The sequence below is a fragment of the Verticillium nonalfalfae genome (assembly GCF_003724135.2).
Source record: "Verticillium nonalfalfae strain VnAa140/NRRL 66861 chromosome Unknown scaffold_5, whole genome shotgun sequence".
Lineage (NCBI taxonomy): Eukaryota > Fungi > Ascomycota > Sordariomycetes > Glomerellales > Plectosphaerellaceae > Verticillium > Verticillium nonalfalfae.
Window position 1 is genome coordinate 206,988 of NW_021167230.1, and position 24,561 is coordinate 231,548.

A 24,561-nucleotide genomic window follows, 5' to 3' on the forward strand; every position below is an offset into this window, starting at 1 on the left:
ATATAAGGCCATAAGTATGGTCATAATGCGCTATGTCCCTAGCAGCCGAAACCCAGGTAAGCATCGTAGACTCGTCGCTAGAACACAAGGCACGACTACCAATTTCAGAGAACGTGCGAGAGGCAAAGTCGCCGGGTCTCGGGCATCATCCTTTAAGCAAGCGAGCAATTGGACTTGATGAAAGATTCCCATTCCGCAGCTGGAATCTTAGTACAACTTGGCACCTTCCAGGGTCTGTGAAGAGACTAGCTTGACGCCAAGCAATCGCAAAAGGTTGTAGGGAGAACCGATGACCGTACTTTCTAGGGCACCACATTTCGCCAAGAAGCATAATGCGCACGTCCAGAAGTATGATTCCCTTCTTTCACAGTTCAAGCGGTTTTGTACAGCAAGGATACTTGCTCAGTCCTTCCGTTTTTGTCAAAAAGCATGTGTATGTAAGGCTAGAATTTCCATTGCTTAAAATTCATTCCCTCTCTCACATTGAATGTTCATATTGTATACGTTTATCGAACTCAAAGATGACGCAGTTGGAAGCACTAGTCACGCTCACGACACACCAACTTCCCAGACAACACTCTGCCCAGAACTTTTGAGCCACATGTATTTATCAGGAAATTAGCATCCTTCAGACTGTCTTGAAACTCCTCGAAGGCAAGCTACGGCCCACCCAGTATCTACAAATTACCGACAGCGATCGTCTATACTATGCTGAGTCCCAGTAACCCTCCCCAACGCCGGCCGAAAAAGAACAACGGGCTTCAATGCACATGCAGCGAAACAACAAAATAAAACCGCCCAAGCCCCTCACAGCTGGGGGTTGGACTTGGCGCGCAGCTTGGCGCCGTAGAGGTAGAAGAGGAGCGGCAGCGGGATCATGGCGGCGGAGAGGAAGCCGAGGAGGCTGTTGCCCCAGCCGAGGCCGAGGGCGTTATACATCTCGAGGCCGCCGAGGGGCAGCAGGGCGCCGGCGAGGGAGCGCAGGACGGCGAGGGCGGCGGTGACGGAGGCGGCGTAGCGGGGGAAGGTGTCGAGGAGGTAGTTCTGGATGCACATCTGCGCGTCGCGTTAGTGGGCATGCACACTGGGGGGCAGGAGGCACAGGGCACGGGCAACGTACCATGACGCCCATGAGGCCGGCGCTGAAGATGACGACGCCGATCATGGGGACGATGTAGTGGACCTGCTTCTCGGTCGTCCAGCCGTAGATGAAGAGGCCGATGGGCAGGACGGTGGCGCAGGGTAGGGCGACGGCGGGCGTCAGACGGATCTCGGGCAAGAGGTCGCCGCCGGCGGCCATGCGGCGCTTGACGAGCATGTCGGAGAGGGCGCCGAAGACGACGACGCCGATCATCATGCCGATGCCGGCGGGCAGGAAGGTCAGGCCGACGGTGCCCTCGTCGAAGCCGTACTGGTCGCGGTAGACAAAGGAGAAGGTCGTGATGAGCAGGTAGAGGATGCCGTAGACAATGGCGACGTAGAGGGCCATGCTCGTGACGATGGGCACGAGGAAGAGGAGCTTGACGGGGCGGAGGATGGCGATCTTGAACTTGTCGGCGACGCTCTGGCCCGAGTCAAGCTTGCTGTGCAGGTTGTTGTTGCCTGTCTCTTTGCGCAGCTTCATGACCTTGCGCTCGATGAGGATGGGGGCGTACGTCTCCTTCATGTAGAGGAATGAGGGCGGGATGCAGATGCCGCCCTGTGTTCTGTCTGTTAGCGATCTCTTCGACTTGGAGAAACAACGGATGGAATACACATACGACAATGCAGACGAGCCAGTAGACCCAGCGCCAGCTCGTCTCCCTGATGAGATAGCCACCGGCGACGGGGCCGATGCAGGGACCCAGTAGGGGGCCGAGGGCCCAGGCGGACATGGCGCGGCCGCGCATCTCGACGGGCATGATATCGGAGATGCTGCCACTGCCGATAGTGATCGGCACGGAGCCGGCGACGCCCATGAGAAAACGGAAGGCCATCATCATATCCATGTTCTGGGAGAGGGCGGTGCCGACCGAGAAGAGGACAAAGAAGATGTTGCCCCAGATGTAAAGGGGGCGACGACCCCACATCTCACTGACGGGAGCGACGATGAGGGGCCCGAAGGCGAAGCCGAGAATATAGACAGAGACGACAAAGGTGGCCGTGATGGATGACGTTTCTCCAAACTGCACCATGATGGCAGGGATACCAGGTGCGAACATGGAAGAGCCCTATTTTAAGAGAAACTAGGTGTCAGTAGGAGCCACGGTAGTATGATGATTTTGGTTCCGTCTTACCAGTGGTCTGGATAGGAGAAGCGTGTTAGCCAGAGACATCGGATCGAGGCTAAGCAGGGGGGGGGGAACTCACGTCACAAAAGTTAACAGAGAGATGAGACCAATATTGAGCCATTTTTGCCTGTCGGGCCAGTTCATGGGGTTCTCAGGGTCATCAGGGCCGTCCCAGTCGACAAGGTTGGGGTCATCGACTGGTTGAGGCTCGGTGTTGTGTTCGGGCTCCTGTTCTGGTTCGTTGTTGAGAGTCTTCTCATTCGTGTGGAGGGAATCAGACTCAGGCTCGGTCTTTGGCTTGAGCTCCTGAGAAGAACTCGGCCTGCTGTGACCCTTTTCCAGATCGACATCTGTCGTATTTGTTGCTGGTCGTTCGTCGGCCATGGCTTCAGGAGCTGTGGCACCTAGGTTCAAGGGTATGGTGGGTTGTGTGTGGTTCTTTTATTCTCTTTTTTTTTTCTCTCTTTGCCCTCTAAGAAACCAAATTAAAAAAGACCAGGGAAAAAATAAGGAAGCAGGAAGTTTATCGGTACCATAATTTTCAAGATGGGCAACGAGAAAGTCGGGTGACCATTGACCTATATCTAGGACAAGGTTTATGCAATACTTCTCGGAAGTGATACTCTCACGCGTTCCGGCGCACAAGAGTTGTGCAACGTGGGTCCCTCGCAAGCGACGGCGACTGGTCGGGCTCACAGGCGACCCCATTTGGCGCCCCGAGTTTGATTAGGTAAAGGGGGCCGCTTCAAGGATCCCCAATGCTCGGTCTCGCTTTCGGGGCTCTGTAGCTGCCCGCTGAACCACGAATCATCGCCAATTGAACCTCGAACCAGCATTCAGCCCAGGGAAACCGAACTGGCAAGGGAGATTCAAGACATCGCATTCGGGTCCCAGGCCCCCCTCCCCCTCGGCTCGTCAAGTCGCGTGGCCGACGCCTGGACAAGCAAGCACAGCCTTGGTGTTGACCCATCAGAGGCCATCAACCCCATGCGGCACGACGATGGATCGATGAGATTGTCGTGATGATCCTGACTAGGTAGGCGAGAAGCTGAATGACTAGATGCTCGGCTTGCATGGATTCTGGAAATATTCTGGCTCGGATTCTGGCTACCGTCGCTGGACCTCGCTCGATCTCTCCTTGCCCGAGACAAGGTCTTGCAGGTTCCCGAGTGTGACCCAGATGATCACTTCATGGGGCCGGCTACTTTAGGTACCTTAGGCTCGAGCCATCCCTGCAGACCGTTCGCTGGGAGGACGTGGCTTCGAGACCCCGAGTCTGCACTGCATTCCAGGCTCCTCGGGTTGGTCTTGTCCCCCCATTTTCCTTATTGATGCCCTTGGTCAACACGTGCCTAACTTAGTCATCAGTGGTCTGGCCATTTCCATCGAAACCATATCTCTCGGGAACAGCACCCAAGCTTCTATCCCCCCCCCCGACTGCGGCAGTGTTCATTAAGCTTTCTTGCCAGGCATCATAAGAAGGGTGGCGCATGCCTTCCACAGCCTCGACATCCACTTTGCCCAGTTGATCCGAGGCCGGCACTACAATGACGTTGCGCTCAACAATGTATCTCGACCAAAGCTTTGTCGACATGACGGCTCCCAAGTTGAATGCTGACACCCGACAAGGCTGGCAAATGGCATGCCGTAATCGACCTGTCAGCCCCCGCCCGTCCAGCATGAGCTGAACAGCCATATACGCTGTGCGACCCCCATCAAATGGCCTGGTCGCGGACTTTGGCACGAGGCAGTTGCTGCAGACATGGTTGAAGAGCCGCCGCCACGTTGCTCGCTCGTCTTCGGAACGGAATAAGAAAGACCGTAACCCTTCTCACCTTTTTGCGCGGCGCCAGAATCTGATCTTTCCCTCATCATCACGAGAAAGTCCTACCAGTGAGCCACCCAGCAACGCCCAGCGATATTGTCCCAAGATGCCTCGCACCCCCGAGGCATGCGCCAAATCCACATCGGACAGCAGCCCCACACCACAAGGAACCGTGATTCGGGATGTATACAATTTCATCAAACAAGAGGGCGTGAATCCATATCCATATGGGGATGCCTATGGCGGCCAAGGCGAATGGCGGGAGAAGTGGATGAATTTGGAGCCGAACCCGTACGTCACTAAAACACTGCTGCGTCTGCAAAGGCTCTGCGCTTTGGCTACGTGGTTGGACTCGCATTGATAGCAACCAGGGATCCCTATCACACTCATGTGAGGGATATTTCCAGCGCCGACCACCAGTGGCCACACTTACGTTGGCTAGCCGATTTTATGAACATCGGCACAGTCACAGCACGGTGGCAGGAGAAAGCTGCCGAAAACGACCCTGGTCCGAGAGCAGGACGACTATTGCGCACCAACGTATGCTTGCTCGAATACTGTAGGGACCAAAAGCCGCCCCAGTGCACATTATATAAGACCCGAGACAGCCTCAAAGCGGGCTTGGCTGGCTTGAAGCCTGACCAGAATCTTACACTCCGTCTCTTCGTTGTAGAGGACCTCTCGCAAACCGTCATTGAAGCACTTGGTTACAAGTTTGGTGTGGAACCTGACTTTTTCCGCGAGCATCTGTACGCCTATGCCTGGAATAATCCACGCGATCCCTGGAAAGACGCCGCAACCCTCGAGGTTGACCTTGAACAGCGGCGCTGGTTCCAGATCAGGTTTCCTCGCGCACGGTACTTCCAAAAAGATACGACTTATAGCAAGGATGCTCGTGGAGAGGAGATTAAGTTCAACGTTGAGCGTCGAGCAGATGACGACGAGAACCGCGGGTGTAAGTGGGATGATTCAGGCGCGCTCACGTCTTTTATGAGATCCAAGGCATCATTGTGGACCAAAAAGAGAGGTTCTGTCGGAGAGCCCGAGACTGGTATGTGCACATCGAGACCTGCAACACTCACCATAATAACCTTCTTCAACAAGCCATCCTTCTCCTTGATCCGACCATACAAAAAGGAGCGCCACTGTGGAAAGGATACAAGAATTGGGAGAAACCTCCCTATCCCCTGCGGAGTGATCCCTTGCCGGAGGGCCCCAAGCAAACGTCGATTTTTGACGACTTTGTTCACTGGGCCCAGAAGCCAGAGTGTTTTCCTCAGCTGTCATTTGAAGAATGCCCGTCACGCATTCACATCCCAATGGCTGCCCTCCTCCATCTACTTGCATCAGAGTGGCTTCTGATCATTGATTATGTCAAAGCCCGGCTAAATATCATTGATTGGGAACTTGCCTACCCCCAACACTTTGTCAAAAACCCCGACGACATAGACGGCCGCATGCGCAAGCTCCACGCATGGCGCCGCTTCATCCCTGTTTTCCGCGAAATGCTCTCAGACATGCTTCTCCGCGTCTTCCACTCCTCTTCGCACATCGAAACCATGCGTGGCAGTGACTTTGATACGCGCGCCTGGCTCGCCTACCAGACTAACAACGACGGCCGCGTCCACGATCTCATCACCGATGTTGTCCTGCAACCGTACAAGCGCGATTTCGCCCTCGCTCTCGGCGCCATGGAGGAGTTCCAGAAGCGTCTCGAGCGTCTGACCCAGCTGGCGGTGCAGACGTCCATCGTTGACGACTCGCGCCGCAGCATGGCCGACAACCGCAATCTGCACCGACTCACGTGGCTGGCGACGCTGTTCCTGCCGTTGAGCTTCATAGCCGCGCTGCTGTCGATGCAATCCAAGGTGTCTGAGCTGGGGCACACATTGTGGGTGTGGGCGGTCGTTGCTGCGCCGAGCGCCGGGTTGACGCTAGGCGTCGTGCTGCTTATCAGCTCGATCACGGTGAAGAAGGCCATGTCGGATTTCCCATGGTTTGGAAACTGGAAACCGTTCGAAAAGAAGGACTCAAGTCGTAAAAGATGATGATGACAGGAATAATGGATGTGGTTACATACACGTGCGGTCAGCAGCTTCTTGTAGTCATTCGGTTAGGTTGCGTAGAGTACAGCACCTCTTCTCTGTATCAGTTCTGTTCTTTACCAACCGCTGTGGACGTTTTCTGTGTCATTGTCGTCCTCCATCTGGTCAAACGCGTCCAAGTGATCCTCCATGCCCTCGCCATAGTCCTCGACGTCCCCTCCACGTCCGGCGCCCTTCGCGTTGCCCTCTCCCTCGTCATCCGACGTCCAGATGTAATCAACAGGCGCAGGGCCTTCATCCAGCGTGACAGGCTTTCCATCCGTTCCCATGCTTCCAAGCACCTTCCCCTCAGCATCCAATCCATCAAGCAGACCGCCGTAGTCGGGAAAGACTGTCTGGAAGAGGCCGCGCGGACGCGCCATCTCGGCGAGGAACGCATCGACGGCCAACGCCGTCTGGCAGGGTCCCTGGCCGGACAGCGGCTCGCGGAGCCCGTTCTGGCGGCCCCGGACCAGCCGGACCGTGAGCTCGAGCGTAACGAAGGGGTCGGCGCTCGGACGGCGCAGGACGGGCACCTTGTTGGTGGCGTATCTGATCCAGCCTACCGGACGCTTTGGATCGAATTTCGAGATGTGCGTGGTCATCTCGTTGATGATCTCTGCCATCTTCTTGTCAATGTAGGCGAAATTGTACTTTTCATTGTCGACGACGGCGCTCAGTTTGAACGCGTCGACGAGGTGGCTGGTGCGCTGGCCGCCTGAGAAGACGTGGTCCACGTTGGCGGGGTCGATGTACCGCATGCCGTCCCGCGGTCGCATTTTGCCGAAATTGTGCGGTGACTTGAACTGCCAGAAACGATGTCCGGGAGCGGGCATTACATTGACGCCGTTGTTTCCGAGTTTGACGCGAAGGTCGTACTGCGCAACGTTGATAGACTCTTCTTCGGATGGCTGGAGTCTCATGCTGCCTTCGAACTGATAAGCCAGTTCATTGGCATCTGGCATGCCACCTCTGTCCGAGGGGTTTGGGTCGATGTTGGGAAATTTCAGGCCGAGTCCAATTTGAGTGCTGGAGCCACTTAAAGCACCCGGCTCGTGGATGGACTTGCGATGATCCATGGTTGTTCGGATGCTGGTCGGGACGCTGAGTTGTAGATATTGGTGGCCGTATCTTGTGGTTCGTGAGGAGTTGGCCGAAAAATAAGAAGTCTAAGTCTTTCAATATCCCAAGATTGTCGACGACTTGCCCAGCCTGTTCTCTTGAACGGGCAGTTGCGCCGAAAGTCTGTTAGAGCAGTTGCCCACTCACCATTCACCCTCGGCCTCAACTACAACTGGAAGGAACACAAACATTATGCAGACGCGCCACTTCCTATATCAACCAAACAAACGAAGGCCTTGTCAACAAAACAGACGAGCTGATGCAATGGGCCAATTGGTAGGCTGTCGCATCTTCAGTAGCTACCTCAAGCTGCTGGTGGGCAGCAGGTTCGAATCCTGCCTCGGCTGATCCGGTTGCTTTGCTTGTTCGAGTCCGGGGACAGGCTTAGATACGCTGCTTGCAGTACATCTGAGTCAAAGCGACTGGAGAAGAGGGGAAGGGTCAATATCCTCATCGCCTTGAATACAGAACTTCGAAGTCCCAACTCAACAAATAAGTAGGTGACAATTTTTTCCTACTTGATGCTTATGATGTTAATTTCGTGACTTTCTCCGTATGTAGATGGTCTCACCCTAAAACCAGACGCCCAACCCACAGTTCAGCGTCTAGCCAGCGGCAGGAAACTCTTCAATCACAACATATCAATCACAACATATACTAACATATACTATCGTAGTATCGTAGTACTTAATCTCAGCCGAGACTCATCGTCTATATCTACTCAACATCTCGCACGACAACGTTTCTCTGCTGTTGGCCCGCTGTTAGGTCAAGGTGACCAGACCCCGTGTCATTACACTCTGCACATGAAGCTTCTTCCTGATTTTCAGCTTGCCCATAATGCTGCTAGGACTTACTTCTCTTCATCCTTAGCTGAACTCATCGCCACCCGGTAGTTTGCAGCAAAGAGGGCATTGCCGATAAATGCGCCATGCTGCATGGCAACGACACTCCTTTGCCAATTCTAATGATGAGCTTCAGAGTCTTCAGGCTGATTGACGAGTTCTCCAGAAACAAATGCTGTTAGCACGGGCTTGCCGTCCAGAGCGTGCAGAAGCCTCAGCTGATGGTACTAGGTAGTCGGAAAGTGGGTCGTCACGATGCCTCTGGATGGAGACTAAGAAAATTTGACAATGTCCCAGGTCGGTTGACAACACTTCCCAGGAGCCATCTCAATGACCAACAGCCGCTGGAGAGCGTTGACATCACACTGAAGCCTACGACACACGTCTGTCCCTCCCAATGGCAACAACTCCACCATGGCTGCTTACCTTGAAGAAGCCGATGAACCAGGCCCAAGGTCGGTCAGCCACACCAAATTTCACACCACGCAGCGCACACACTCGAGATTGATCAATCACAACACATTCATTACATCCTCCCTAGCCGTTTCATACCCTATCGTGCACGCCATAAGGGCCCCGATTCCAAGTGTCATTGATCGGCAGCCACCCCGGCGGCGGCTCCTTGACGGGCGTATTCGCGCCACCCCTCGACGACATGGTCTCGAGCCCGTGCTCCTCCCACGGCTCCTCCGCGACCGTCGCGCCCGCGGGGCCCTTCTTCGGCCTCGTGACGGCCGTGCCGATCGTCTGCGGCGCCGCAGGGTCGGGTCTCGTGCTTCGTCCACCGGTGCCGCTCGACCCGCCCATGCGCTGCGGCAGCAGGCGGCGGAGGACAGGCACGCAGCCGCAGATGATGCCAAGGTTGCACTCAATGGCAGTCCACATCCATAGGGCAAAGCCGTCCCAGGTGACGTCGTAGGTGTGGACGGTGACGTAATTGGTCCAGTAGGTGCGCATGGCGCCGGCGACGACGACGATGACGCCGAAGCCGAAGAGGACCATGAGGCCGATACGCTGATAGACGGGAAGGCGGAGCTTCCAGAGGGTCGGCATCGGGAGGACCGTGACAATGAGGTCCGTGACGACCGTGGTGATGGCCTGCGCGGCGAGAGGGGGCCACTCGCCGATGCAGCTGTCAGCCGACGAGGGCGAGAGGTGCCAGTAGTGGGCCACGGGGCTAAGGTGGACGGCATGTCAGGGGGGAATTGAACTGTTGCGTGTCGGGAGTGGGGTCGAGACTCACATGCATTGTGTCCAGAGGACGATGATGAAGATCCAAATCAGTGCAAAGACGACGTAGATGGTCGCCCAAGTGAGTTTCCGGAATGCCGAGCCGAGAGGTGCAATCCGCAGGTAACTGGCCAACATGGACAATTTGGTGAGGCCAGAAGCGAAGAGGAAGATGGTCTGGGCAGCAATGGAGATCTACAGCATCTTGTTAGCACACAGCCGACAGCCAAACCAAAAACACCGTGATGCGGCTTACCTGGCGGCCTTGCTGCATCTGTTGTGGCGTCAAGTCCCATACGTGCAGATTCCATCCGTAGAACTGGGTCGCCAAGATGACGCAGACGGTGACTCCGGAAGCGAATACCTGATGAAAAGATCAGCCAAATTCATCTCACGACTGACATGTGACAATGACAAGAGCCAGGGGGGGGACGTACCGCGCCACCAACCATCAGCCAGTCATCCCACCAACTCTTTCGGATGATGCATAACCTGACATAGAGTCGAAGAGCCAGGCAGACCAGAGCGATGGGTAGGATTGTGAGCTCGACTATCATCAAAGCCGGACCTCTGTTGATGGGGTCCACAAAGTTGGGCTCGGGCCAGGAGGCGAGGACCTCAGGCGGTGGGAACCTCGCCATCGTAGGCAGGAGGCTGGTCGTCTTCTTCTTCTTCTTCTTTTCGTAACCTTAGCCTCTCATTCGGCGAGGTGAGCGTTTTCGGATGGCCCGGACGGCGACCGGTCGGCTTCAACACCTCAGGTCGGTCTGGTCGTGCGACCAGTCGTCTTCGGGGGTCGGACCTTGTTGAGGAGGGGGGCCCTCGGACAATGGATCAGGAAGGCCGGTGACCCAAAATCGCGGGGGAGAAAGTGGTAAGAGAAGTGACGAGGCGGGGTGGAAGAGGGTCTTATTCAAAGAACAGACGTACGACTCCATTATGCCGTCTGGGTCCTGCTCGCATGATTGACGGTGGTGGTAGGAACTACTGCGGTTTCCACGCTCAGTGGCGTCGCAGACCGGCGAGGTCCAGGCTGCGAGCCTCGGTGGTTTGGACGGATCTGTATCGTGACCCGGCCGCTGGCGGCATAAAATGCGGTCCCTATTACCTGAGCATTGCCTAGGTGGAGCGACCGCGTCTCTGGGCTAGAGTGCACCATCCGTACGCTAGGAAGGGCCTTTCCGTATTGCGCTTCGCGGAATGGAGACATGTGTCTCGTGGCGGCGGACTAGGGGCCGTACCTGGGGACGGCTCCCACCCCCGAAGAACTTCTTTGTCATTGTCGGGCCTTTGGCATCAGGAGAGGTGTGTCTCGTGAGGCAAAAGGCCAAGAGCGCAAAGGTTAATAATGAGCGTCGGTCGCGCGGTCGTGCCTCATCACCGAAGGCCGCTGGAGGCGACAACCTTCAGGCCAAGGATCGCTAGTTAACGGTATGGTTCATTGCGAATTCTCGATATTCCCGAGACGCGAAGGACTAGCGACGAAACATGTGGAGAAGGACCACGCGATGTCTGAGTTGCACGTCGAACTCAGCGAGGGTGGATTCTTTTTTCTTCTTCTGCGTGCGAGCATCAACACGAACTCGTTAGAAGATGGGAGGGATCCGGACACGCAATCGCCAGTCCTTGCCACCGACCGAGAAGACTCCTGGTCCCGACCTGTCACCCAGGCTGTCGTGCCCCCAGGGCGAGATGATTGACGGGTTGGTTGGGCGGGAAGGCGGGTAGAAAGACGCCAAGCTGCAAGTGACTAGACCAATGCAGGTCCTCGGCGAGCTGAGCCACGTGTGGTGGGCCACGATGCATCCGGGTGAAAATTCTTGCTTCATGTTGTTCGTACTGGGCAGCAGCCCGTTTGTCAGTTGTCAGCACGGCAGTTCGGATCGGCGAAGTCAGGACGAGCGGCTCGGAACGGAGCGGAAAATGAACAGAAGTTAAGAAAATTAATAAGAGGAGATGTTGAATTCTTTTCTGACGGAATCTAACATCATCAGCATGGATCTTGATGCGTCGTAGATCTGTGTGGGGTCTCTCGACGCAAAGCCATGCCACATTGCCCAATGCCGCACTGATAGGAGGGCAATGTGTGGGTGCCTTCTTTGGGCATTTTCTTAATCTGTCCAGCGCAGTTCCTTCATGAGGCCCTTGTCCGATTGGCAATGTCTGGGGGCCCTGCCTGCCTATTAATGCTGTCGTTCACTGCTGGATGCAACTTTTGCTCGCTCCAGCTCGCTCGAGCATTTGTCGATCAAAGCCAGCCGGGCTTCGAAGCAGCCTTGGCAGCAGTACAGCACTGGTATCGATCTGTCTGCGAGCCAGCGGGCGGCGCTTCGTCGTGGACGGGTCATCCGTCATCCTCGGTCGCCTGTCCTTTGTCGTCTGTCATCATTGCTCCATCGCCCGGAACACAGTCACATTTTTCACGACACAGTCTCGGGCGGACGCACCGCAGCCCAACGCCGTCCTGGCCCTGCGGTCATCCGAATGCCCTTGCATGTCGGCAATGATGCGAGCTGCAGCATTGCAAGACATCTCGTGCGGCGAAGCTGCGGGAAAAGCCGCATGGCTGTGCTCCACAGCCATATACTTTGTCGGCGTCGCAGCAGCCTTGAACTCACCAAAGGCTCTGGACACGTAGTCATGATGTGTGCTAGCATTGGCCAGAACCGACAGAGGGTCGAGGGGCGGCTGGTCGTGTGTCATGCCGTGGGGTGGTGAAGACGACGAGTTTGTCTCGGTTCTTGCCGGCGAGGGAGCAAAGGGGATGGAGGCCATGTATTGATTCGGATTGTACCACGGGATGCCATCCTCGCAGTACCGCAGGTGTGTGTCGATCTCGTGGTTCGTGACGCCCCGTTGGGCGAGCAGGGCTCGTAGCCTCGAGTTTTCGATGGCCACATCGCGGGCTGCACGCTGCATTTCCAGAGAGGCTTCAATGCCTCGCTGCTCGTACTCTTGCACTTTTCGCTGCAGGTCTTCGACGAGCTCTTTTCGTTGGGCACGCGAGCGGCGCTGGTTTTCACGGATGCGGCTGGCGTTGGGTGAGTTTGCTGTTTGGGACTGTGCAGACTTTTGGGTCAGAATTTGAGCGGACAGGGATCTCAAGCAATGGGATGGATGGCATGGAAAGAGTTGTGAAAAACTTACTCGACCGCGCTTTGCCTTTTTTGCCGGTGGCTGGACGCCTTCTGTCTCTGTAGTCGACATTGCGAGCAGAAAGTGAGGGGTATCGTGGGTTTTCGGCTGGTATGGTAGGGTTTCGCTTCACCGCACGGGTGGTATGTCACTGGGAAAATCGGCTGGTGTTTGTTGGTCCTGGTTCTTCGTTGTTGATGGGGGGATCTCGACAGGCAACAGGAGCTTGGCGGTCAGTGCAATGCCGGACTGGGACCTGGGCCGTGGACGTGGAGCCTTTCCACCGGGGTGGGAATGGTCAGCTGAAAATTGCACTACCGGGGCTCTGCCGCTTTTCCAGGGTCCATCGTTTCAGTTCATAATCTCTGATATGCATATATGCGGATTCGGAGCCTGCTCCCCTCCCTGAAGGCGCCTGTTCGTTCGCTGCCAGCCTCAATCCCATGCGACTCCATCAACATGCATGTATCACACGAGCCTTGCCGTTGTAGGCTGCGGCTGATGCCGGGATGCCGATGTTCACACTCGCGGACGCGAGCCTGATGGACGATTTCCTCCTTCAACCATACTGACAAACTGCCATGCAAAGCGATGTATTACCTGCGCACTTGTCGACGTCTGTCTTCAGCGGCATCATTACAAGCGATCCGTCGCGCTGGTTGCGGACGACTCGGCGAGGCACGGTTGAGCACAAGCATCAAAGGCCGGCACCTCACAACGTCCAAGTCGCTGCCAACCACTGGCCTGCGACCTTTGAGCCAAACGGCGACGCTCGCCATGGTACCCGGCCATGACCATGATGGCCGTCCCTCCATGGTTTTCAGTTACGATAACCCTGTCCTTCCTCTCGATGGCAGCCAAATCCGTATCCTGCAACTGTCCAGGGCAGGAGGTGATACCTCGGAGCTTCGATACGCCAGTCCATTGCGCTGCAGCCTGATCGAAACCCCCATTGCAAGCCCGCGTCCCTTCAAGGCTCTTTCCTATACGTGGGGCATCGGCGACAGGACGCACTGGATCGATGTCGCCGGCGCAGCTCTTCCCATCACAGCTTCTCTAGACACAGCCCTCCGCCACATTCGCTCAGAGGAACAAGACGTGATGATATGGATCGACCAAATTTGCATTAATCAAACTGACGCAATCGAGAAGACGACCCAGGTTCAGATCATGGAGAAAATCTACAGCAAAGCCGATCAGGTCATCGTGTGGCTTGGACCCTCTGCTGACGGCTCGGATGAGATGATGGACTGTTGGCAGGACATCGGCCAAGCAGCGCGTGACCTGGATATTGAGAGTTACTACAACAAGGAGAAGCTGTCACTGCTGCAGACCATGTTGCAAGACTTGACACCCTCAGATGAAGTCGGGCGCAACTTTAAGGCCCTCGTCGATCGAGGCAGATTGGCCTTTCAACCTCTGCTTCAGGCCATGATTGCCTGGAATAAGCGATCATGGTTTGAACGCGTCTGGACCATCCAGGAGGTCGGCCTCTGTCGCGAAGCGGTGTTTCAATGCGGTTCAAAAACCATTACAGTTGAGCTTGTTGCATTGGCCTGCCATGTATTTGACTCCAGCATCGTGCGGCTTTCCGACAACGTACCGGAACCGGAAACACTGCAGATTCTGGCTGCCGCTCAGCAGCGAAACTCAGCACACATCCTGGGCTCTCGCCGGCGTCGACAAAGGTTCAACCAGGGACTCGACGAAGGAGAGACCCTTCTTGCCCTCTTGAAGAAGTTTTTCACTGAGCGAACTTCTTTGGTCACATACATCCCAGATCGCATCTACGGACTTCTTGGTCTGGCCGTTGATGCGGGACAACTGGGTATCGTACCCGATTACACAGATGATGATCCATGCCCTTCGTTTACAGCAGCGGCAAGGGCCATAATTGAGAGCGGAGGACTCGAACTACTGTCGTATTCCCAGTTCCCAAAAGAACGAGCTTTGGAGCGTCTGCCGTCGTGGGTCCCCGACTGGCGACCCATGCTGCAGAAACCCTTCAATCATATCCATGACAGAGTGGATGATCACCAGTTTATGGCTGGTGGTGAAACCACTGTCACTCTGGTTCCTACCGAGTCAACTTCGGTTCTAGGAATCCGCGGCTACATTGTCGACACAATCGAACAAGTCACCTCGAAATGGAACGGCGGCGATTTCCAAGACAGGCTGAGCAACTTTCGCGACGCCCAGCAGCTCTATGAGCTCGCAATGACAAAAGAGGACCCGATCTACGACGACCCTCAGCGTCGTGCCGAGGCACTGTGGCGCGTGCCGATCGGCGACCTCTACGACGCCGACGACATATTTTCCTGCCGAGCGCCATCCGCCGCCAAATTTCATTATGATCGATGTATCGCGTTGTTGGAAATCGCTGTGACGGATGATTTCGGCGCTGATGCCGAGGAGCAGATGGCTAATTATGCGAAGCTGAGACATTTCCAAAAGCCATACTCGACATATCAAAGCGCTGTGTCTGGACTCCTTGGAATGCGGCCGTTTGTGACCCGGAGTGGGTTCCTGGGCATGTGTGCTGGAGGTACAACAGAGGGAGACATTGTGGTCGTTATCTGTGGCTCAAGGATTGCTCACATTCTCCGGCCACTGCAGGGCGGAGAGTGCTTCTCATTTGTGGGTGAGGCATATTGTGACGGCATCATGGACGGCGAAATCGTGCGACGGAGGCCCGAGACGACGTTCCTGATTGTGTGACATGCATGAGCGCTTGGTGTGCCTGGTTGATCATAATCCTTTTTATAATATCATTGTACCACAGCGTTGCGATTTGTCTCTATTAACCATTGGCGGTGGTGCTGGCCAATCTATATCCATCATCGGACGAATCGTTGTTTTTATTCTTGAACACAACATCTCATGCAACTTGCATAAAACCAACCGACTTACCTAAGCTTCTGAAAGAAAGTCTGAGGGCCACAGTCTGGTTGCCCAGACTTGCGCCTTCTCCTTCCCTCATATAAGGGGCGCGAAAGAACATCATAGACTACCTGGTATACGACAGGGGCAACTTAAGTCGCGACATGGCCTCGTTTCGGAATTTTCCCAGCTTTATGAGCTTGATTGATACAGTCGACAAGTGAGACGTCCGCCCCCTTGCGGAATAGACCAGGGCTGACGTGGTGTTGGGACTGACAGCGTGCCACTCGACTTTGACTTTGGTAATTTGTACAAGCTTCTACTCCCCGGCGACAGAAGACCCCACGGTTTCATCGTCCCGGCCACTGTCTCGAGATTGCCCTGGACAGGCGACTTCGTCGTCAACCACGAGCGCCGCTTCGTCCAGGTCAAGGATGCGCACTCTGACGTAGATCCCAGCAGCTGGTGCAATCGAGCCTTCCAGGCGGTGGTCGATGCCATCGTGGCGGACGCCGACACCTTCAAGTCCGTCCACGGACGCCACAGCGAGCCGTTTCGCGTCATGGGCGCAGACTACCCTGTCAGTATCGAGAGGTTCCCGGCGCCCCTATTCGGAATTGGCTCTCGCGGGGCGCACATGACAGGGTACGTGAGGACTGCCGAGGGCCTGAAGATCTGGGTGCCGAGGCGGAGTCGGCACTTGTTCACGTACCCTGGCATGCTTGACACGACTGTTGCTGGTGGCGTCAAGGCGGCTGACGAGCCGTGGGACTGTATCGTCGCCGAGGCGGGCGAGGAGGCGTCGCTGCCGACTGATTACGTCCAAGAGCACGCCCAAGCCGTCGGCGCCGTGACGTACGTCCACAAGAATGATGCCAAGGGCGCCGTGTTCCCCACTGTTCTGTACGTGTACGATCTAGAGATGCCTGAGACGATGGTGCCGAAGCCGATGGACGATGAGGTCGAGGAGTTCTTGCTCATGTCGGTGGAAGAGGTCACGGAGGCTATGCTCAGGGAGGAGTTTAAAGCAAACTGCGTGCCGGTAATGCTCGACTTTTACGTGAGGCATGGCATCTTGACAGCCACAAACTCGACCGAGTATCTCGATATTCTCACACGACTGAGGCGTCCCCTGCCCATTGTTACGAGCCCGAGGACTGTTCATTGACAGCATCTTGCTCAGTCGGGAGACACGTCTTCTTCATGGCTGTATTCTCAGAATCACATCACAACCACAGTGCAGCGCTGAAATATGTTTTGTAACCAACGTCGAATCACGTGTTATTACATCAAGCATCGGGTCGATGCCCCTCTCTATCACTTCTATAAGAACAAGTATGAATGAACGCCCGCTATCCAATGCAGCAACATGACCGATCAAGCCAGTTCTTCCCCTCAAAGCTTCTTGCAGAGCCTCGTGTTGCCCTCAATGACGGCCCACTTCTCCGTGTTGACGGTGGCCTGGGCGTAGAAAACCATGTTGGGATCCCACTTGTCGCGGATGCACTTGAGCTTGCCGTACGTCTTGTCACCCCAGAAGTGGGTGCTGAAGTTGGGGGTGAAAGGGTCGGCCTCGTTGATGTAGGCGTAACCGCCAGGGGCGGCTTCGCGCAGGCCACCGTCCATGTTGTTGGTCAGGACCTTCTGGAGGTCTGCCTTCTGGGCGGCGGTCGCGTTCTCGGGGACCAGCATGGTGGCGATGATGAAGTTGGTCGAGTCGCGCCAGCGGGGGTTGAGGGCGGCGGTCGAGCCAGAGTTGGGGGGCCTGAAGAAGTGACCGATCATGGCGCCGGTGTAGGGGAGATCGGCGCGAGGGCTCTGGACCGTGCGGAAGGCCTTGACGATGCCGTCGTTGTTGTTGGTGATGTCCTGGTGGGTGATGCCCCAGCCGCCGCTGAGGGCGTGCAGACCCGCGGCCTCGTCCTCGAAGAGCTCGTTGTAGAGCTCCCAGAGCGTAGGGTAGCCCTTGGTCATGCTAGTGAAGGGAACGCCGGCGGCGGTCAGCTCGTCGAGGAGGGGCTTGAGGATGGCATCGAGCTCATCCTTGGTCTTGCCGACGGCGACAAACGGGCGTGCGTGGAAGGTGAAAGGAAAGATCTCAAAGTAGGTGTAAAGACCGTTGTCGACAAGGTGGTTGCCGTACTTGTGGAAGATGCGGATGCCCTCCCAGATGAGGTTCTCGTCGTTGGTCAGAGTGGCGTTGATGTCAAGGAGGCCACCAGCTACCTGGACCTCGGGATAGGTGCGGAAAGTAACTGAGGTGACGACACCATAGGTCGAGGGACCGCCCCCACGGAGGGCAAAGTAGAGATCAGCGTTCACCTTCTCGTTGGCGACGACTAGATCGCCCTTAGCCGTGATGACCTCGAACTCCAGCGTGTTGTCGGCGGCCATGCCGTAGGCAGAGGTGAGGGGCCCGTGGCCTCCACCAGCGACGTAACCGCCAGCGAGACCGACAGTTTTGCACTCGCCAGTGACAAGGGTAAGCTTTGGGTTTTGCTTCTGGGCAGCCTCGAGAATAGTGACACCTTGAACGCCAGCACCGACGGTAACAGCGCCGCCCTTGTAGGCACCGGCACCAGACCACTTGCTGTGGAACTTGATGTCCTGGAAAGAATGAGTGTTAATGATGAGAGAGCCCCAGCCAGTGCTGCGGCCAACAAAGTCGTGGCCGGTGTTGCGGATGACAAGGCGGAGATTGTGGTCCCGCGCAAAGTTGACACCGGCCTTGATGTGGTCCTTCGTCTTGGCCATGATCACGTAGACGCCATAAAAGCCGAGCGTACAGGACTTAGAGGGGTCGGTCGTGGGCACGCAGGTGACGTTGGTGAAGTACTTCCAAATGTTCAGGGCCTCTTGGTCGACGCTGTGGTCTATCGTAAGTATCACTGTTCCCAAGGTGTCGTTCAAGAAGGTTCTCGACTCACGTCCAAGTCTCACTAGTCCAACTCTTGGTGACCTCGGCGCACTTGGCCGCATCGTAAGTCTGCTGAGAGCCGAGCAGACCATCGAAGGTGTTGTAGCAAGCAGCCTCGGGAGGCACGTGAACGTGAAGGTTTCCATTGACCTTGGCGTTGAGGCTGTCCCATTCGCTCTGCTGGGGCCAACAGGCGTCGCCAGGGTAGCACTTGCAGCCGTACTTCTGGCCTTCGAAGGTACGGGGAACGAGACCCGCGGGCTTGGTAGGGCCAGCGGACACGGACTGAGCCGCAAGGGCCACGGCGCCGACGAAGAGGGTCGAGAAGGAGACCATTGTGGTGGAGGATCTCTCTAGTAATGAATGTTGTCCGGGTTGGGCGTGAGAGGGATGGCCTTCTGAAGACCAGTCGTGAGGAGGTGGAGGGGGATCGCCCCGTACTTGTACTAAATGAAGCGTCTCGATTCCCAGGCCAGGGGGTGTAGACAGCCCTTGGTGAACTTGCCTCCCTGCGTTGTCCTCGACGACGTAGGTTGGTCTCGACTCGCCGCGTGTCGCTTCGGCTCGTGGGTTCAGGCATACCACATGGCATGCAGCTACTGCATTCAGAAGGAAGCCCAGTCCAATACTTGCTCCACTGATAGAGGGGCAGATGCAGGGTTTGTTGTCGCGAAGGCGACGGATTACGAATAGCTGATGGCCAGGTTGGCAGTTCGTTGCCCTGTCGCTTCGCTTCTACCCTCCGCCGGCACCTCTCAAGCCGAAGACGAGAGAGGGCACCTAATGGAAGCTTAGGTTGGCAGGCTTTTTGGCGGACAACATCTGCCGATTCAGCAGTGTTCGTACGGCAAAAGGAGGCTTGTCCTACTCAAGCAAGGGCAAGGTAGGATGCATTAATCTCGACACCCCTTCGCGTGGGATGTCAATCTCCGGTCCAGGGGTTCAAACTTCTGCCCTATAACGTCCGCTCACAAACCCCTCTGCTCCACTGCGACCCATCCTTCTCCAGTCTACTGGGATAAGGGGCTGTTGTGGAACGGGTCTAGAGGAAGCTGGTCCATGCCGCCGAGACGATGAAAAACCGCGCTAGATGCTCTAGAGCTTCCTAACGTTTACGCCAGGTACGCCACGGGCGGAGGGTTTGATCTGTCCGTCGTGGGACGACCCCCCTTCCCAGTCCTTGCATCGCCTCGAATTGAATCGACATGGAACAACGCTCCCAGCCGGTTATAAATGTACCAACGCACGAATCAGACGACAGACGCATCTTGCCCCCGGCGCAAACGTCTGTCTAGAGCTCTGTATCAGCCTGGATGGAATTGACAGATTAGTACAGTCCGAGGGGGGGAGGTTCCCCGCGATAACAGTGACAGATGGGATGACATGAGTGGCGGCAACCTGCTCGTCGTTATTTGGGATTTGAGCGCTTCTCCGCTGAGAATGGCATCCGTTACTAGAGGCGCGGCTACCGCAAGAGAGGTCCCTTGCGTCTGGTGAGGGGCGAAAGAGCAAGTCGCGATGCTTAGGTCCAAAAGTAGGCTAAACGGCAGGGCACCTTGGGGCCAACTTGCGGCCCCGGAACCCGCCCGCGAAGCCTAACGAAACCTAAAGAAGCTTAACGGCAGGCGTCACGTCTGCTCAGGTCCGCTATCATCCTGAAGAAAGTTGTGGGCGTGTGGAACACGAGAAACAAACGGCAAACTGGGCGGGAGTGGCGCAAAAACTGCGCTCTACAACGCCCTGCGCACAGGCAAGACAGGTTCCGACGGAATATGCCATCGAACGTTTCGTATGTTTTCTTGATTTTTTATTTCTTTTTATTAATTTGTTCATTTCCTACAACTAACAGTACCTTTAGCAGCACGCCTACGGTAATCTCGGCCTGCCCACGTGGAATTGGCATGCAGATTGCGCGCATGCACGTGTTGTTTATTCTTTTCGGCAGGTCATCCGGGCGAGCTGCTCAGTTTTACTCTTCTCGCCTGGGACGTTAGGCCAACCCTGCTTGCGACGAGCCAACAGCATTGCTAGGTGAGAGACAGGCAGATTTGCCCCCTCTTTCAACTGTTCCCCCCTCCCCCCTTGCGTCCCTTGTCACTTGCATTCTTCAGCGAATCAGACTCCACCGAGGGTCAGCTTGGCATCGCACTTGTTATGTACATAAGATACTGGGGTACACGTGGAGTCCTGTGGGCTGATGGATGGCGACATGTCTTCGGCGCCGAGGGTGGCATTGATCAATGAAGATCAATAATCTTTTGACCGATGGCCGTCAGTGAACGTCTCGGAAACTAGTTGATGGCTGTAGAAAGTGGATTCGCGCGAGAGGGGCCGGATCATCAAGTCAATCTGTATGATCTGGGCGATAAGATGAACTGTGATCGATGAATTGACCAGTCGTTCGACTGTCTTTGTGAGGCCTTGAACTGAGGCCTGATCGACGTTTCGCCGTGGGCATTGGAACATTCACCGTGCTTCGCTAGCACTGCCTCTAGTCTCGTGCACGACAAACCCAAAAAAGATTCAGGCGCGGGTATCATACATCCGCGGGCTTACCTGGAAGCCCAGCATGTGCCCTTTTCCCTCTAGCACTGGGCTATGTTACTGCTCGGGTTTATGGCCCTGTTTGGTACTCTGAAGGCCGCCAGGCAGCCTGAGAAAGCACCCCCGCGGCCGCTCAATCCGCCGCTCAATCCGAACCCCCTGTCTCGTCAACCTCTGTAGCACCGTCAGTCAGCTATTAGTCTTGTCAATAGCACGTGGAGCACATACAGCATCGGGGCCGCTAGAGCGCTGATCCGCTCCAGGTCCCCCATTTAGCCGCCGTGGCGCTCGCGACCTCAAGCGAACCCGCGAAAAGACTCCGCGATCACCACCAAGATCACTCTGAGAGATCTTTCCAGACTCGGGGAAGGCGGTAACCGCGCTCACCTCGGTCACCAGTGCCAGTCACACCCCCCGAGGAAGAGTCTGGTTTACGTTGGACCCTAGAGCGTGGCGGGATGTGAGAGCAAACTTTCGCCATCAAGCTGATCGATAGTGCTCTGTTGGCCGAGTCAGTGCCACCCGTGCTTGATTTTTTAGCACGCCTTCTTGGGATTCTTCTTCAGTCGTTGGGCGCTGTTCCATGTAGGTTTGGGTTCGGCAAATTGCTCTTGTGCGAGAACGAGACTCTAGGCGGGGACTGACTACTCCATACGGCAACTTTCATGTATCAATAGCAATCCAAGCTCATTTCAAAATGACTTGATTCTGATGACAGGCAGCATGCCATTCTGGCCCCACCCTGGGACGCGACGTCTCGTCGACGGGACATTGAAGGTGATAAATGACAACCAGGAGGGGGGTTCTTGGGTTGCAAAGTGCGGCGAAGCGAGCGGATGAGCCGATGTTAGACAATGCATCGGAACCTGCTCTTCCCCTCAGTTGTAGTTGGCCGAGACTTCGGCTGAACAATCGAATTGTTCCTTTGCATGAGTTCAGATGGGAGCGGTGGAGAGTTCCCACTTCCCAATTTGGGCCATTGAACATCCTGCAGGAGAGAGCTGACGGAGGGCCTGTCGCGAATACCGCAATGGTTCCGTTTTCTGCAATATCGATCCTTCAACTATTGATGCCGACATGCGGCAATCTGGCCGGCATACCATGCTCATGCGAAGCGTCTTCGGTTGGGCCGGCTTATTGGTGCTCCACGTGGCAGACCACGGAGTCGAGCTGAGACGAACTCACACACCGCTGGATTTGAACCGCTGGAAAAGCGATAGTACCCCTCCTCACCACGTGTCGAGGGGCGATGCCATGGGCTGCTTTCTCGCCTAATCGATGAGCTTGACGATTCAGTTCTCTCCGGGCCACATGGCTTGCATGTAAACCCGGCATGTTCCATCACAGCTGAAGACTCGCAGGCCTGCACTGCCTACGGTGCTTTCTTGGGGGTTCCCTGCGTGGCCGCTCTTGAGGCATCTTTCATACTCGGGGCTTCAGAGTCTCGCCATTGACTCTTCATGCATGCAACACTTGTCTAGGGTACCTTCGTCATGTCCGTGTCTCTGGCGAGCACCCAGTCTCAGTCCCAATTGCCCGTTCACAACCCGATTTGCAGAACAACTACTTCTACGGCATCCGTGTAGAAACGCACAAGACAAATCCCATAACGCAAGGAGTCCGGCCGTTGGATATCCATCCTTACTAACGTTACGATACATCTGTAGCGAGCCTGTCTGCAATTTGCGCAGTAACGGCAACGTATTTCCTCTTTCTATTCTTACCAGCAGACCATCCCTCGGATCCGGTATTACCTTGTCACACAGGTCTGCCCAGTACGCGACATCGCCGGTGAATGATACGGCTCCCTCCTCCGCATACGTGGTCGCGGTCTCTTCGTTCCGTGCTATCATGGCCAAAATAATCCCGAGCTCCGTCAATGTGAGCTCCTGTCCTATATAAGCACGTGGGCCCAGGTCAAAGGGCCGCCAGGCGTCCTTGATGGGTCACAATGGGTTACCCTCGCGCGCAAGGCAGCGCTCTGGACGGAACGCGTTGTGGTCTGGCCAGGGATATAGAGACGTTGCGGGAGGAAGGTACTCGGAATGAGCATGAAGGCGTCTGTCGGATAGACCATTCTTGCTCCCGGGTGCGTCAGGAAGAAGTTGCGGTGACCCTGTCGGACCGAGGACACAAAAGCGTCGAGGCGTAGTGTCTCTTTGACGACGGCTATTGTATTGGGAAGCTGTTTGAGGAAAGGGGCGCCGCTGGGATTTTGGAGGCTGTCGTTGAAGGATCAGGGCCAAAGACAGCATCGTCCTCAGCGCGGAGTCGGCCGAGGTTGTTCGGGTTTTTGTAGAGACGGCTGTAGGCAAAGCAAGCGCCAGTGACGTCGTGTCGCAACCCGCGAAGAGGAAAATTTTGATCTCTCCAATGGTCGTTTTGAGAAACTTTGGATCAAAACTATCACCCTGCGCGGTCTTGGAGTAATACTCCTTCAATATTCGCGCGGATGGCGAGGCTTTCCGTAGTTCTAGGCCTTTTGGCATGATCATAGTCTCGAAGCTACAAATCGATCAAAAGTTCATGTTTATTATACATGGTGCAGTTGTTTTGTCAGATATACCAACTGCAAAAGGGATGAATTTGCCTATCCCATTGCATCGGTGCCCATTTGTCCACAAGCAAGCTCACGTTTCTTTGAGCCTGAGTGAAGACGGCGGAGACTGAGGTCTGACTATAAAGACTTCTTCCACTCTGGCGAGTGTCGATGACAACGTCGGCTTAAAAAGGCCCATATCGTCTTACAGGACCGCCCAATCAATGATATCACACGTGGCTACCATGGCTAAGTTCTTTGGCTTCATTGTTTTGTCCGACTTCGCAATGCCCTCGAGATAATCTCTGAATATTAGTGCTTCCTCAACAAACTTGGGTATGAGCTTCTGTATATTCTGGACAGAGAAGCCGGGGTTGTAGGTGGACCGTCACCATTTCTTCCGAAAGGCGTCTTCACATGTTACAAGATCTTTGCATTGTGCCAAGCACTCACACTCGTACCAAAGAAAATTACTTCACAAGGGACTTCTCTTGGTAAATTAAGCAATAAGCCCAGAGTCGAAAACAACAATGGCTAATCGGGTGACTGGTCACAAGTCGAGATACAGCAGACCTGGCCTAAAGATCTCAGGATACTCCCAAACCAAGACTTACAAGCTGACTTGGCTTGCTAGTTCACCGGGACTCTTGTCAGTACCTTGCCGATCGTCATGAGGCAATCGAAGAGAGAAGCGTGACTGGGTAAAGCCTGCTGTCTAAGCATAGTCAGTGTCGCAGCTGTCCAATACATGCTTTTCCAAAAGACTAGCCAAGCGTGATACTCTTACCAAACTATGCATCTGCGCCAGGGCGCAAGACCTTGACGTCTTCTGGTACAATTGACGGCCCCTTTCATGAGATATGCTATGAAAAGCAGAGTGGAAGCCCTAATAGCCAGACTTATCGACAAGACGTATGTCAATGAAGCCATGGTAAGTCACACCACGTAAACAGACACTGCTGGTAAGGCGCTGGAATCCAAGCTGCTGCTAGAGGTTCGAGAAGGTACGATCCGAGACACATACAAGACGTAACTTGTCTGCGACTCCATCGCTTCATTTGTGTGGCGTGCCACCCATCATGGACTGACGCCAATGACAGATATATCCGATCAGAACCTTATCGTTGATTATCTCTCAGCGACGACCAGTGGCGGCTGTACGGCATTTCA

General features: G+C 55.4%; 8 protein-coding genes across 8 annotated transcripts; 3 read left to right on the forward strand and 5 right to left on the reverse strand.

The window, feature by feature from the left end:
• Positions 1-807: 807 nt before the first annotated feature.
• Positions 808-2,654, reverse strand: D7B24_006739 (uncharacterized protein; the record flags this gene model as incomplete). Its single annotated transcript, XM_028640863.1, has 5 exons — positions 808-1,056; positions 1,121-1,699; positions 1,761-2,210; positions 2,277-2,283; positions 2,350-2,654. The coding sequence occupies 5 exons, from the start codon at positions 2,652-2,654 to the stop codon at positions 808-810; spliced, it is 1,590 nt and encodes a 529-aa protein (XP_028498829.1).
• A 1,547-nt stretch (positions 2,655-4,201) lies between these two features.
• On the forward strand, positions 4,202-6,143 carry D7B24_006740 (uncharacterized protein; the record flags this gene model as incomplete). The annotated part of the gene is made up of 3 exons (XM_028640864.1): positions 4,202-4,386; positions 4,659-5,146; positions 5,200-6,143. 3 exons carry the CDS (start codon positions 4,202-4,204, stop codon positions 6,141-6,143), a joined length of 1,617 nt encoding a protein of 538 aa, XP_028498830.1.
• A 113-nt stretch (positions 6,144-6,256) lies between these two features.
• D7B24_006741 (uncharacterized protein) lies at positions 6,257-7,258 on the reverse strand (the record flags this gene model as incomplete). The annotated part of the gene is made up of 1 exon (XM_028640865.1): positions 6,257-7,258. One exon carries the CDS (start codon positions 7,256-7,258, stop codon positions 6,257-6,259), a length of 1,002 nt encoding a protein of 333 aa, XP_028498831.1.
• Positions 7,259-8,692: 1,434 nt separating this feature from the next.
• D7B24_006742 (uncharacterized protein) lies at positions 8,693-10,017 on the reverse strand (the record flags this gene model as incomplete). Its single annotated transcript, XM_028640866.1, has 4 exons — positions 8,693-9,323; positions 9,390-9,571; positions 9,633-9,740; positions 9,814-10,017. The coding sequence occupies 4 exons, from the start codon at positions 10,015-10,017 to the stop codon at positions 8,693-8,695; spliced, it is 1,125 nt and encodes a 374-aa protein (XP_028498832.1).
• A 1,744-nt stretch (positions 10,018-11,761) lies between these two features.
• On the reverse strand, positions 11,762-12,583 carry D7B24_006743 (uncharacterized protein; the record flags this gene model as incomplete). The annotated part of the gene is made up of 2 exons (XM_028640867.1): positions 11,762-12,436; positions 12,524-12,583. 2 exons carry the CDS (start codon positions 12,581-12,583, stop codon positions 11,762-11,764), a joined length of 735 nt encoding a protein of 244 aa, XP_028498833.1.
• A 705-nt stretch (positions 12,584-13,288) lies between these two features.
• D7B24_006744 (uncharacterized protein) lies at positions 13,289-15,229 on the forward strand (the record flags this gene model as incomplete). The annotated part of the gene is made up of 1 exon (XM_028640868.1): positions 13,289-15,229. The coding sequence occupies one exon, from the start codon at positions 13,289-13,291 to the stop codon at positions 15,227-15,229; it is 1,941 nt and encodes a 646-aa protein (XP_028498834.1).
• Positions 15,230-15,555: 326 nt separating this feature from the next.
• D7B24_006745 (uncharacterized protein) lies at positions 15,556-16,559 on the forward strand (the record flags this gene model as incomplete). Its single annotated transcript, XM_028640869.1, has 2 exons — positions 15,556-15,611; positions 15,671-16,559. 2 exons carry the CDS (start codon positions 15,556-15,558, stop codon positions 16,557-16,559), a joined length of 945 nt encoding a protein of 314 aa, XP_028498835.1.
• Positions 16,560-16,786: 227 nt separating this feature from the next.
• On the reverse strand, positions 16,787-18,644 carry D7B24_006746 (uncharacterized protein; the record flags this gene model as incomplete). Its single annotated transcript, XM_028640870.1, has 2 exons — positions 16,787-18,257; positions 18,319-18,644. 2 exons carry the CDS (start codon positions 18,642-18,644, stop codon positions 16,787-16,789), a joined length of 1,797 nt encoding a protein of 598 aa, XP_028498836.1.
• Between the last annotated feature and the right edge of the window lie 5,917 nt (positions 18,645-24,561).